Below are 15,103 nucleotides of genomic sequence, written 5' to 3' on the forward strand. Positions count from 1 at the left end.
GGAAAGAAACACACCGGTCTATATACGGTCCCACAGTTGACGGTGCATGTCAGGGAAAAAAACCAAGCCATGAGGTTGAAGGAATTGTCCGCAGAGCTCCGAGACAGGATTGTGTTGAGGCACAAATCTGGGGAAGGGTACCAAAAAATGTCTACAGCATTGAAGGTCCCCAAGAACACAATGGCCTCCATCCTTCTTAAGTGGAAGAAGTTTGGAACCCCCAAGACTCTTCCTATAGTTGCCCGCTCGGCCAAACTGAGTAATTGGGGGAGGAGGACTTTGGTCAGGGAGGTGACCAAGGGAGAACCTTCCAGAAAGACAACCATCTCTGCAGCACTCCACCAATCAGGCCTTGATGGTAGAGTGGCCAGACGGAAGCCACTCCTTAGTAAAAGGCACATGACAGCCCACTTGGAGTTTGCCAAAAGGCACCTAAAGGACTCTGGCTGTGAGAAACAAGATTCTCTGGTCTGATGAAACCAATATTGAATTATTTGGCCTGAATGCCAAGAGTCAGGTCTGGAGGAAACCTGGCACTATCCCTACAGTGAAGCATGGTGGTGACAGCATCATGCTGTGGGTATGTTTGTCAACGGCTAGGGACTGAGAGACTAGTCAGGATCGAGGGAAAAATAAACGGAGCAAACTACAGACAGATCCTTGATGAAAACCTGCTCCAGAGTGCTCAGGACCTCAGACTGGGACAAAGTTTCACCTTCCAACAGGACAACGACCCTAAGCACACAGCCAAGACAACGCAGGAGAGCATCTGAACATCTCTGGAGACCTAAAAATATCTGTGCAGCGACCATCCCCAACCAAACTGACAGAGCTTGAGAGAATCTGCAGAGAAACTCCCCAAATACAAGTGTCCCAAGCTAAGTGAAGAATCTGAATACTTACGTAAATGTGATATTTCAGTTTTAGAAAAATCACAAAAAAAAAATTAAAACCTGTTTTTTGTCATTATTGGGTATTACGGGTAGATTAATTAAGGAAAAAAATGATCAATTCTAGAATAAAGCTCTAACATAAAATGTGTAAAAATGCAAGAGGTCTGAACACTTTCCAAATGCACTATATACACAGAATTATTACCTAAACTTAAAAAGATTACCAAAACTTAGTAGCTATTTACCTTGTTTTTTTTTTTTCTTCTGAGTGGCAGCCCACAGGTACGTGTCAAATATAACGGAATATCAAATATCGTACCTGTAACCCTCCCCAAAAAATAAGTAACATGACATTCTAACAAGGCAGTTATGAAAATGTATATTATATTGCATGTAGCCAAGTGACTAAGTAAGAAGAGGTTTGTTGTTTTCATTATATTAAATATGTAGTCATATTTTCTTGTTTGTATTATGAAAAACAAGGTAAAATATGTACTCTTTAGTCATTTGGTTACATGATAGATAGGGTGTGTGCGAGTGAAATCACAAAGTAAGATTTCAACCATTTTGGTATTTTAATTTGCCAGTTTTTACAAAAGGTAGGCACCATGTCAGTGGTAGGTGGTGGTAGTAGCTATATCACATTTTTACCACTCCCCATGTCAATCAATAATCAAAACATACTTAAAGGCCCATTGCAGTCACAACTGATTTTCCTGTTTTATATACATTTCCACACAATGAGGTTGGAATAGTACTGTGAAATTGTGAAAATGATAATTACCTGTTAGGTGTAAGAGCTTTTTGAAAATACCGAATTGCTAAGAAGCAATTTCGTGTTTCTTTTTTATAATTTTAATTGAAAATTAAGTATGGTACTTAATTGTTAGAGAAATGGTTTAATAGAGAAAAAAAAAAAATCTACATTGGGTCTTTAAATACGTTGTTCAATACATTGCAAGCCAATGAAACGGACGCTTTTCTGTATTTCTCATTTCTGCAGAGGAACACAAAAAAAATCCTGTTAGAATTGAGTTTTTGCATACACCTTACCACAGCTATCAGTATCATCTTTGAAAGGTTACACGAGTTTGGAAATCAGAGCAATTGTCCAGTGCATAGTCCAACTGAAAGCTCAATTACCACTACAGTAATACTGCAGCGTTGTAAGTGATCTGGGGTGGGTGAAGGTTTCCCTAGGTACAGATTTAGGATCACTTTACCCATTAGTTGGGTTGCAAAACTGACCCAAGGACAGTGTCTCGGAGCAACTTCAGCCTAAATCATTCAAAGTACTAAGGGGCAATGGGGAAGTAGTGATGGCACACACTTCAATAACTTTCAGTTGCATGACAACTTTTAATCTGACAATCGAATCGTTTTTAGAATCAGGCTACTGATTCCTCGCAAGCTTAGCTTACTTTAATTATATATATTTTTACAGTTAACCTTTTGTCATCATACCACATGCTAACCTATTCAGTAAAAATGCTAATGAGCTAACAAAATTCAGCACTTGAGAATGATTGGCAGTCGTATTTTCTTCTCTTGTTCGGTGAGTGCCGTGTTCATGCCTTGGACAGGGCCACCACTGTGAAGCGAAGCTCCTGGGGGTCCCGAGCCATGAATGTCTTACACACCTCTGTTGCATCCTGCAACACAGACAAAACAAATACACCTTGATACATTATACGATTATAACCAGGGTCCTAACTATTAGCGCAAACTAGGGGTGTTGAGTACAGGCACCTCTGTTTGGTCCGTACTGTGAAACTGAATGAATACATAAAAATTCAAAACACTATAGGCTATTCCTACGCTGTCATGTATGCCTCGAGTAAATATGAGCTCATTACTATTTATTTTTTCATGCTATTCTGTTAACTAGAGCTTATACGCACAGTCATCAAAATTCTAATCTTAATTGTCCAACTGTCCTTTTGTGAGTCGCAGCCGGGAACTAATTCTGTACGATGGTGAGTGGTAGGGTCGATTTAACCAGGAAGATTCTCAATCATTGTTTAAATCTGCAGTTTGGGAACATTTTGGTTTCCCAGTTGATTACAACTGCGTTGGATAAAGATTACAATCGCCACTGCTCAACGAGAATAGCTTAAGGAGCTGCCAACACCTCAAACATGTTGACATGTGCTCTTCACAGATTAATCCCGGTTTCAACTGTACCGGGCAGATGGTCGTTGTGTGGGCGAGCAGTTTGCAGATGTCAACGTTGTGAACAGAGTGCCCCATGGTGGTGGTGTGGTTATGGTATGGGCAGCCGTAAGCTATAGACAACGAACACAATTGCATTTTATCAATGGCAATTTGAATGCACAGAGATACCATGACGAGATCCTGAGGCCCATTGTCGTGCCATTCATCCGCCGCCATCACCTCATGTTTCAGCACGATAACCCACAGCCCCATGTAGCAAGGATCAGTACACAATTCCTAGAAGCTGAAAATGTCCCAGGTCTTCCATGGCCTGCATACTGACCAGACATGTCACCCATTGAGCATGTTTGGGATGCTCTGGATCGAGGTGTACGACAGTGTGTTCCAGTTCCCGCCAATACACAGCAACTTCGCACAGCCATTCATTAATTAATGAATAAGTGCTGTGCTTTTAGCACACTACATTTTGATGATCATGTTAAGTGTGTTTGTTAATATGTAGGTTTAATAATCGTATCTATTATCATATGTAGCCTACATAACAATGTTGGAAAATAGATTAATTTAGTTTTGTGTTCAGTCAGCACAGTATGTGTTAATTCGTATGATCTAATTTTAGAAGTGATGTGCTCTACCCCGACAGGTGTTTTAACCTCTACAGGATCTGTCCCCCACACCAAACGCGATCACGACACGCAGGTAAAAAATATCAAAACAAACTCTGAACCAATTACATTAATTTGGGAACAGGTCGAAAAGCATTAAACATGTATGGCAATTTAGCTAGTTAGCTTGCACTTGCTAGCTAATTTGTCATATTTAGCTAGCTTGCTGTTGCTAGCTAATTTGTCCTGGAATATAAACATTAAGTTGTTATTTTACCTGAAATGCACAAGGTCATCTACTCCAACAATTAATCCACATATAAAACGAACAACCAAATAGTTTCTAGTCATCTTTCCTCCTTCCAGGTTTTTTCATCTTTGAACTTATATGGTGATCGGCATCTACAATTTCATAGTATTACCACGACGACCGGCAAAGCATTTTGTCTTTCAATCACCCACGTGGGTATAACCAATGAGGAGTGGTGTGGTATAAGCAGGTACCCCCCGATCTGGTCAGCATGTAAGGCTGTAAAAGATAGCACAGAGTAGACCTGATGTAATGTCTGATGGCTGCAACTTGGCATCCAACACTAAAGGCACCACTGTACAAACCATGCATGAGGCAAACAAAGTTGTTCGTAAACTGAAATCAGAACAGACGACAAGTTTCAGCATGTGGGAAAAAGGGGGCTCTCTGAAACTAGTTGTCTCAGTGATGCTTCCCTAGGAAACCTTACAGATTGAGGTACATCGTGTTAATGGGTTAGGAAGGAAGATTCTCACCAATCTCTGTTTGCAGTCAAAAAGGATCAGAAGGATTGTGCGGAACACACTTGCTGGAGAAACCCTTGCTCTTGCAGATGGAATTGATAATGACATCTTTCTGGCAACTGTTCTCAGAGCTTAACACTGGTGAAGCAAAACGGCACATTCTACCTGTAGTGTGTCACTGACAACTACTCCCTAGTTGATGCAGTGAAGTAAACCAAGTTGTCACAGAGACATGATTTGGTCTTGAGATTAGCAGCATCAATTTATTCGGGCTCAGAGAATCCAGCGGATTCAAAGAAACAGCTTGCTGACTGTCTGACTAAAAAAGGAGCATCCGCTCGTGCTCCTAAAGGCACTCAGTAATGGAAAGTGGCAGCTTGAATAATAAAAAACATGACCCATTTATAATGGGGGACTTGAATAATCCTTGTTGGACTTTTTATTATTTGTTGATGTTTTGTCTTTAAAGAAATGTGGGGAATTGTTCATGTTTGAAGTATCCCTATACTCCCTACCCGGCAGGGTAGCCTAGTGGTTAGAGCGTTGGACTAGTAACCGGAAGGTTGTAAATTCAAACCCCCGAGCTGACAAGGTACAAATCTGTCGTTCTGCCCCTGAACAGGCACTGTTCCTAGGCCGTCATTGAAAATAAGAATTTGTTCTTAAATGACTTGCCTCGTTAAATAAAAGGATAATTAACAATTTGGTGGACAGCAGTCTGGATAATTTTTCTTTTTCATTAGGATGAATCCCATCATAACTGAAAAGCTCTGGTCTATTCCAAAAAGAGGTCCCAGTCATCCACAAATGGAATGTCAATAGATCAAGACATACAGCTTCCTTTCTCACTGTTCAGACGCACAGAGATTATGGGTCATTTCCCCAAATCCTGGATGGTTCTCATTCGACATTGGATTTGTGCTTTCCCGATATGAACCACAACTGGTTTTGCGTCCGGGAGTTGGTTGGGAACAGTTAATACATCCGGATAACAAAGAGTCCTTGCATCTGGGATGACAACATGATGAACCATGGAGATCCCAGCAATGATGCTAGATGGAGGACGATTCCGCCAAACTGGCGCAGACAAAGCTCCTGCTGCTCCCCCGTTAAGAACATTGCTGGAATTTGGAGTTGAGGGGTGCCTTAACTCATCTCAGACTGGAAGCCGTGGATCGCTCGTTACTCACACGTCCCTGGTATGCTGGGATCGCTGCCTGCGCACAAGACACCTTCATGCGAATCCTGCTATGGGAGTGGAGATTCCAGCTCTGTATGTGGCTGAAATGTATTGCTCAGGAACAGCTCGTTCTTCTGCCTGTACCTTGGCTTTTACCTTAACCGGCGGCAGTCATGCACTGTGGAGATGGCATCGGGGTAGAGGTGGTTGAAATGCTGTTGAGTTACTATAAACTTGGGAAATCAACCTCAACCTAGTCGGTCTCATTGGCAGACCCAACGCAAGAGAGCGTATTTTTGTAGGCCGCATCCTCTCTGCGAAAATTCTGTCTACTTTTCAGTTGTGCTTAGAGTGGCCGATTAATTAGGGCCGATTTCATAACAATCGGATATCGGTATTTTTGGACACCGATTTGTTTACATTTTTTACACCTTTATTTAATCTTTATTTAACTAGGCAAGTCAGTTAAGAACACATTCTTATTTTCAATGACGGCCTAGGAACGGTGGGTTAACTGCCTCGTTCAGGGGCAGAACGACAGATTTTTACCTTGTCAGCTCGGGTGATTCAATCTTGCAACCTTACAGCTAACTAGTCCAATGCTCTAACCACCTGCCTCTCATTGCACTCCACGAGGAGAATTGCCTGTTACGCGAATGCAGTAAGCCAAGGTAAGTTGCTAACTAGCATTAAACTTATCTTATAGAAAACAATCAATCATAATCACTAGTTAACTACACATGGTTGATGATAGTTCATCTAGCGTGTCCTGCATTAAATATAATCGATGCGTATCATTGCTCCAATGTTTACCTAACCATAAACATCAATGCCTTTCTTAAAATCAATACACAGAAGTATATATTTCTAAACCTGCATATTTTGCTAAAAGAAATCCAGGTTAGCAGGCAATATTAACCAGGTGAAATTGTGACACTTCTCTTGCGTTCATTGCACGCAGAGTCAGTGTATATGCAACAGTTTGGGCAGCCTAATTTGCCAGAATTTTACGTAATTATGACATAACATTGAAGGTTGTGCAATGTAACAGGAATATTTAGACTAATGGATGCCACCCCTTAGATAAAATACAGAACGGTTCCATATTTCACTGAAAGAATAAACATTTGGTTTTCGAGATGATAGTTTCCGGATTCGACCATATTAATGACCTAAGGCTCGTATTTGTGTGTGTTATTATGTTATAATTAAATCTATGATTTGAAAGAGCAGTATGACTAAGCGATGGTAGGCAACAGCAGGCTCATAGGCATTCATTCAAACAGCACTTTTGTGCGTTTGCCAGCAGCTGTTTATGACTTCAAGCCTATCAACTCCCGAGATTAGGCTGGTGTAACCGATGTGAAATGGCTAGCTAGTTAGCGGAGTGCGCGCTAATAGCGTTTCAAACGTCACTCGCTCTGAGACTTGGAGTGGTTGTTCCCCTTGCTCTGCATGGGTAACACTGCTTCGAAAGTGGCTGTTGTCGATGTGTTGCTGGTTCGAGCCAAGGGAGGAGCGAGGAGAGGGACGGAAGCTGTACTGTTACACTGGCAATACTAAAGTGCCTATAAGAACATCCAATAGTCAAAGGTATATGAAATACAAATGGTATAGAGAGAAATAGACCTATAATAACTACAACCTAAAACTTCTTACCTGGGAATATTGAAGACTCGTTCAAAGGAACCACCAGCTTTCATATGTTCTGAGCAAGGAACTTAAACGTTAGCTTTCTTACATGGCACATATTGCACTTTTACTTTCTTTTCCAACACTTTGTTTTTGTATTATTTAAACCAAATTGAACACGTTTCATTATTTATTTGAGGCTAAATGTATTATTATTGATGTATTATATTAAGTTAAAATAAGTGTTCATTCAGTATTGTTGTAATTGTCATTATTACAAATAAATAAAATCGGCCGATTAATCGGTATCGGCTTTTTTTGGTCCTCCAATAATCCGTATCGCCGTTGAAAAATCATAATTGGTCGAACTCTAGTTGTGCCATCTCAGTTTGAAGTGCGATGATCCCATCCTTCAGCTCAACATTTTTGTTGCACATCAACAGACAACGACCTGGGCACATTCTTCCTCCTTAACGACAATCAACATTTTGCACAACTCACACTTCATGGCTTGATTTTTGTTAAGCGAAATGGAAGAGTTTTGCAATTCCATAGCAATGTCACTTGAAGCGTATGAAAGTCAACATGCAGGACAGCTGCCTACAGCAAATTCGATGAAAATTCCCGAAGTGTGGCGATAAAATACTAGAAGCAAATCAAAAGATATAAAAATGTTATAAAATCCAAGGCTTTAAATCTGAAAATAATCAATTAACCTTCTGAACAAGCCCCAGACCTTTGTTAATGTTTACACTGCCCAACAAAGTCACAGCAAATCTCTTTTCAATGCAACTCCAAATGCTGCAATCGAAGTGAGTTGACTATTGTCATTGATATTCCTACTGTAGGCCTACTTGCCGTCCACTCTGACTTGGAAGTGTAATGACATGTTATGCTTCTGCTTTAGACTGTTCTCAATATCCACACTACGCCCAGTTGTATTATGGGAACTGAGTTCCCAAAGTGAAAGTAACTTCAAAATGTAAATATGTGTTTGGATCTGAATTCCTGCCGATTCCCAGAGGGCTGCAGAGCGGATACAGTGGTGCACTCTTGTGGATTAGGTAAGTAAGTTCCCAGAGTGATTTCCCTTTCCAATTCCACCCATGATTATAATGCAGGTAAGGTACACCTACTGAATATGGAAATATCAGTAATCAACACGGAAACTCTTTCTGAATAGTCGCCACTTATTCAACCAAGGCCGTGGTTGCCTCTACCAAACCATCATTGCGTCGAGTCTTTACAATGAGATGCATTGATTAGTCGTTTACCTCAAGAAAGCGGACTTCTGATGTTTTCCCATGGGCAATGGGGAAAGGCTTGCGGCCATCTTGAGAGAAAACACAAGATGAGAAACAAATGCTACTGCACAAGATCAATATCACACTGCAATGACTGGGCAAGTCTCAGAACAATCCCATTGTAATGTGGATCACATGCATAGAAAACTCATGGTAACCCTTCCTAAGAATACCCTCTTAATAATGCATTATAAGCATGTTTTCAATAACTTATGGGGCTCATGAACATGTCACGGACGGGATCTGAAGGAAATTCCCCCTTGGGCTGAGGCTGACTGATTTTGAAGAGACAGGCTGGGCTACCTCATCACAAGACCATGAGCCTCTTCACCAGACGCCACCCCACGTTGGGCGCCATTATCACAGGCGGGATCTGAACCCTGGTCTCCCACAGGAGAAACCAATGTCTTGACCATTAGACCAAAAGAAAATGATCCCTTGGGGAAATTAACCCTCACGTCCGCTACAAACACATTATAAAATGGGCTTACAAGGCATTTTGAAGAGGTTATTCATAAGAAGTGTTACCAAACCCATTTCTGTGTATCTTATTCCTACTATTGAGAGGTCTACAACAAAACATTTCAAGTGGAAAGGGGTGTTTCACTTACCCAGTTCATATAAATGTCCCCCAACATTCACAAAGGCAATGAAGTGCAAGTCCACTTTTTCATCCAGGCTTGGTGCCTATAAAACAAAAGATAAAAGCACAACTGGGTCATGTTCAGTATGGCAAAATAGAAAACAAAAACAAGAGTTTACAAAGGACAAGTTTAGGCAGTAGCTCCCCATTTCACTCTCTTTCAAAAAGTTCTCCCTGTAGTTACTTATTGACTGTCTTTAACCATGTTCAAAATGAACTCAAATGAAGTTGTTTTAGAAAAGAAAACCCTTCAAATGAATACTCACCTCGGTTTGTCCTTCCTGTGCACTAGATTCATGTGTAACACGGATGCTCTGTAAAGGAAGAAATCATCCACTTCAATTTCAATCACGTAATTTCCCCATGGCTAGAATGACACCATCCACTCAGTACACTGTCATCGTGGCCACCACTTATTATAGGCACACCCTGTTAACTGCTAAGCACTAAAATGTTTCTAAACAATAGTCTTGACCCACTAGTGCTAATCTGATAAATGATCATCTTTGTATGGTGAAGATTGATGGAAATACCTCATCTTTCTCCAGGAAGGTGGCCTTGTTCTCTGGGCTCAGTTTAGTGGACTGAACCAGGAACATCTTCAGTGGAGAGTCAGTCTCTGGGAGGACAAGTAGACATAAGCATGAAACATACAGAAAGTTATATCACTGAGCAGTGTTCATTTCGTCAACAGAAATAGTGACTAAAATATTCGCCAAACAGTTGCTTTTCAGTGGCATTTGACGAGACTAATAACTGACTAAAAGAAAATTAATTTTCATTTCAGTTGACTAAAATGAGAAGAGACAAAATGATCGCTGTGAATAAAATCTGACTACTAACTGGACTGGACAAGAGTTTCGGGAGAGATTAAGAGCTTTTCCTTGACAAGCACAATTAATATTGGCAGCAGTTCTGTTCAGCAGTAGGAAGGACGCGCCACACAAAGACTACATCAACTGGTGAGCAAGCAATGTGTGTGGGCAGACAGGCACCGCTCAGGCTCAGATTATACACACGGCACAGGCGACTCTGTTACCTCATTAGCTAGCTATAGCTAACAACCTGGGGCGCATTCAGCAGGACGTGTTGAATAAGGAATAACGCCGGCTCTATTCATGGATTTTCTATCTGCAATGTTCGAGAATGTTTTGCAACTGAACATGGCTCTGGTAACATTACCAGTGGCCTATATGCAAACATTTGGTGGCACAGAAAGGAAAAGGGATAGCAAATCATTTATTGACTAAATTAATCTTGCCACTACAGGAAAATAATTTCTACAATTAAATTAGTGGAATACTTTTCCTGAACGAAAACGCAATTACATTTTTCACATCCTCATTTTTTCAATTTATCAAAGCCATAATGGACTACAGAAGTTTGACATTGTCAAACTGTGAGCATGCCATCTCAATAAGGACAGTCACCGCCCTGTGATCGGTGATGTAGGGTTTTTCATTGGGATTGGGGGAGGAAAGCTGATCCTAGATCTGTACGTAGGGGAAACTTCATCCAGGGTGTGACAGCCACGTACCAAATTCCAGATGCTCCTGGTTGTTGGCTACAGCGTGAATTAAGCCTATTGTTCCACAGGCGTTGCCGATTGTCTGCTTCATGAAGTAGACATCTGGGGAGACATCCTGGCCCTGGGCCTTGATCTTGGCCTCCTCCTCTAGCCTGAAAGACTCATACTGCAAAATGGGAGAGGAGAGGGAAAGTGTGTCATGTTGTTTTCCTAACTTATGTGTTCTATTGATTACATTCTACTGTAGTTACTGGGGCTGAATGTATATTTTAACAATTCTAGAATGTTAATAAATACATTTATAAAATACAAAATTATTGCAGAATGCACCTGTGGTGAACACCGGCAAAAACCACAACTCTACATGCGGTTACCAGTATATTTGACTGTCTATATTTGACTGTCTATATTTGACTGTCTAATCATTTAAGTGTAAAAGAACATTTCACACTTGCTGAAAACACAGGTCGACCAATCAAGACAATAGAGTATATTTTTTGGCATAGCATAGAAGACGGCACCAGCTGTGACTCCTTTTAACTAAATAGCCTAAGTCAAACAAACACACATTAGGTTGGAGAAGCTGGAGCAGACCTACCTTCTCTGTGACAGGGAAGAGCAGCAGGACAGCACACACAGGCCTGGGCACCATGCTCAAAAGCTCTGGGTCCATCCCATACACGTCGCCAAACTGCCAGGTCGGCAGCAAACCCAACTGTCGCAGAAACTTGGGGAAAAATATTGGAGTTAAATCATCATGCATGAAAATAGAAAATAGGAAAGCAATGGACAGGGTAAAGCTCAGGAGTGTTTTAACTTGCTAAAATATAAAATTAGGATATGAACATGAGTAAATCAGCAGGTTATCATTTGGGCTCCCGACTGGAACAGCGGTCTAAGGCACTGCATCTAAGTGCTAGAGGCATCACTACAGACCCTGGTTCGATTCCAGGCAGTATCACAACCGGCCATTATTGGGAGTCCTATAGGGTGGAGCACAATAAGCCCAGCGTCGACGGGGTTAGGGTTCTGCCGGGGTAGGCCTTTGTTCTAAATAAGAATTTGTTCTTAACTGACTTGCCTAGTTTAATAAAGGTTAAATAATAAATACAAAGCATTATTGTAGCTGCCACACTATCCTTTCAGCAAAGCACACCAAATGTATTTATTATTTAACCAGGCAAGTCAGTTAAGAACAAATTCTTATTTACAATGACGGCCTACCAAAAGGCCTCCTGCAGGGATGGGGCTGGGATAAAAATAAATTAAATAAAAATATAGGACAAAACACATCACGACAACACTACATAAAGAGAGACCTACGACGACAACACAGCATGGTAGCAACACAACATGACAACATGGCAGCAGCACAACATGGCAGCAGCACAACATGGCAGCAGCATAAAACAGGCTACAAACATTACTGGCCACAGACAACAGCACAAAGGGCAAGAAGGTAGAGACAACAATGCATCACGTGAAACAGCCACAATTGTCAGTATTGTCCATGATTGAGTCTTTGAATGAAGAGATTGGGATAAAACTGTCCAGTTTGAAGCTCGTTCCAGGCGCTAGCTGCAGAAAACTGAGAAGACGAGCGACCCAGGGATGTGTGTGCTTTGGGAACCTTTAACAGAATGTGACTGGCAGAACGGGTGTTGTATGTGGAGGATGAGGGCTGCAGTAAATATCTTAGATAGGGGGGAGTGAGGTCTAAGAGTGTTTTATAAATAAGCATCAACCAGTCGGTCTCGTGATGGGTATTCAGAGATGACCAGCTTACAGAAGAGTGCAGTGATGTGTCCTATAAAGTGCATTGGTGGCAAATCTGATGGCCGAATGGTAAAGAACATTAGTCGCTCGAGAGCATCCTTACCAGCCAATTTATAAATTAAGTCTCTGTAATCTAGCATGGGTGGGATGGTCATCTGAATTAGGGTTAGTTTGGCAGCTAGGGTGAAAGAGGAGCTATTTACGATAGAGGAAACCAAGTCTAGATTTAACTTTCGCCTGCAGCTTTGATATGTGCTGAGAGAAGGACTGTGTACCGTCTAGCCATACTCCCAAGTACTTGTATGAGGTGACTACCTCAAGCTCTAAACCCTCAGAGGTAGTAATCACACCTGTGGGGAGAGGGGCGTTCTTCTTACCAAACCACATGACCTTTGTTTTGGAGGTGTTCAGAACAAGGTTAAGGGCAGAGAAAGCTTGTTGGACACTAAGAAAGCTTCGTTGTAGAGCGTTTAACACAAAATCCGGGGAGGGACCAGCTGAGTATATCATCTGCATATAAATGGATGAGAGAGCTTCCTAGCCTTGGGGTGCTCCCTTGGTGACAGGCAGTGGCTGAGACAGCAGGTGTTTTGACTTTATACACTGCACTCTTTGAGAGAGGTAGTTAGCAAACCAGGCCAAAGACCCCTCAGACACCAATACTCCTTAGCCGGGCAACAAGAACAGAATGGTCTACCGTATCAAAAGCTTTGGCCAAGTCAATAAAAATAGCAGCACAACATTGCTTAGAATGAAGGGCAATGGTAGCATCATTTAGGTTTAAGGTTCCAGTGACATATTCATAACCTGAGTGGGAAACCAGATTGCATACCAGAGAGAATACTATAGACATTAAGAAAGTCAGTTGATTATTGACATGTTTTTCCAACACTTTTGATAAACAGGGAAAAATAGAAATTGGTCTATAACACTGTGGCTGCCTTCCAAGCAATGGGAACCTCCCCATAGAGGGGAGAGAGGTTAAAAGGTCAGAGATAAGCTTGGTGATGATAGGGGCTGCAACCTTAAAGAAGAAAGGATCTAAAAATGTTTTTTGGGGTCAAGTTTAAGGAGCTCCTCCTTTAGCACTCAGTGACTGCCTGCAGGGAGAAACTTTGTGGCGGGGCAGGGGGAAAAGAGGGAGAAGCATCTGGGACAGTCACATTAGAAGGGGTGGGAGATGAGGAAATGTTGAACGGGCAATGGCTGAGTCAAATAGGAATCCTGACTAATTGAAGTGGTGATTAAAGAGCTCAGTCATGTGCTTCTTGTCAGTAGCAACCACATCATCAACTTTAAGGGACATGGGCAGCTGCAAGGAGGGTTTATTCAAATACCAGAAGCCTAAGCATTGGTCATTTAAATCAGATAAAATAATCACATTTGATTCGACCAACTTTGGATTCAGATTGACTTCTGTTCTCTATTTCTATATGGAGCATCATGTGCATGTTTACTGCAGTGATTATTGGCTCCAAGAACTTGCTAGTTAGCTAGTTACATATTCACCATCAAAATCCCGTTTCTGTAAAACAAAGAGCAACTGTCTCTGATATGAATGTCAATGCTGTCTATTTAGCTGCTATTATTAGGGGTTAAATATCAGCTGATACAAGTATAACGTGTTGGATATGCTATTTTTAGAGGGTCGATAGTTAAACTGAACAGCACCTCCGCTTTTGATAACAAGCCACAGTTAGCTAGCTATTAAATATCCTCCAAGCTGGATACTGTGTTGTTAGCCATCTAGCTATTATTTAGCATGGAGTGAGATTCCGATATCCTTAACAGCAACACTTGACACCTCCATGATGGGTTTAGCAAGATGATACGACTTACTCACTTGGTTCATCACCTAAAAGAAAGAACAAAAAGTAAGCCGTTAGCTTTGACAAACCAGCCAGCAATGGCTAGCTAGAATAAATTAGCTAGCTAGCCAACTCATGTGAGATTGAATGAATGAGGCAGCTAGCTAGTTGTGATGACATGTTTAGCAAAATTGGATAAATACAAAGTATGTATACTAACATCTGGGTTGGCTTCCAGTGGCAACCAGCGCTGGCCGTCCATTTCGAATGATATTATTGTTAGCTAGCTAAAATCTTCAGTAAAGTGAAACAGCTCCAACTTCTTTTTCGGCGAAACAGAAGGTGCGCCTTTCCTCTTCTTCGGTGGAATTTATTCGCTGTTGGCATCCGACGGTAATGGTGCTTTACCGCCACCTACTACACTGGAGTGTGGGCCAGAGAAGAGGAGAAACTAAATCCTACCTGCCAGCCCCGTTGCTCTTTAAAAAAAAAACATATTTCAGACTATATCTAATGATGTTCTACTCAATATTCTCTTTGAACTAATTTCCTGGTTCACCTTCTCCCTCCTACTAGATATCAGCCTCTCCCTTTCCTCTGATACTGCCCACACTGTATCAATACATGCTCCACAGTCTCTGTTTCCTGGCAATTCTCACACTTTCCTGTTGGATGCTTTCCTATCACATTGTGCTATTGTTTGTGTTTTTTTTTTTTTGCGTTATTTGTAACTTATTTTGTACATAATGCCACCGTTTCTTATCTCCGTATTTGTCGCCTCCTGT

General features: G+C 41.4%; 1 protein-coding gene across 1 annotated transcript; it reads right to left on the minus strand.

Annotated features, from left to right (window-relative positions):
• Positions 1 to 1,449: 1,449 nt before the first annotated feature.
• Positions 1,450 to 14,696, minus strand: uchl3 (ubiquitin carboxyl-terminal esterase L3 (ubiquitin thiolesterase)). The gene is made up of 9 exons (XM_021578613.2): positions 14,539 to 14,696; positions 14,354 to 14,365; positions 11,333 to 11,461; positions 10,744 to 10,900; positions 9,740 to 9,825; positions 9,473 to 9,520; positions 9,175 to 9,250; positions 8,534 to 8,592; positions 1,450 to 2,545 (listed from the first exon to the last, which is right to left on the minus strand). The coding sequence occupies exons 1-9, from the start codon at positions 14,578 to 14,580 to the stop codon at positions 2,462 to 2,464; spliced, it is 693 nt and encodes a 230-aa protein (XP_021434288.1). The 5' UTR covers positions 14,581 to 14,696; the 3' UTR covers positions 1,450 to 2,461.
• Positions 14,697 to 15,103: the final 407 nt, after the last annotated feature.

The sequence above is a fragment of the Oncorhynchus mykiss genome, chromosome 22 (assembly GCF_013265735.2).
Source record: "Oncorhynchus mykiss isolate Arlee chromosome 22, USDA_OmykA_1.1, whole genome shotgun sequence".
In the NCBI taxonomy this organism is placed as follows: Eukaryota; Metazoa; Chordata; class Actinopteri; order Salmoniformes; family Salmonidae; genus Oncorhynchus; species Oncorhynchus mykiss.

Excerpts from the sequence above, each read along its gene's own strand:
- uchl3 (XM_021578613.2), bottom strand. The coding sequence starts at position 14,580 with ATGGACGGCCAGCGCTGGTTGCCACTGGAAGCCAACCCAGAT. Across the intron at positions 9,521-9,739 it reads CCTTCCTGGAGAAAGATGAG|AGCATCCGTGTTACACATGA; the intron begins GTATTTCCATCA and ends CTTCCTTTACAG. Across the intron at positions 9,251-9,472 it reads CACAGGAAGGACAAACCGAG|GCACCAAGCCTGGATGAAAA; the intron begins GTGAGTATTCAT and ends TTTGTTTTATAG.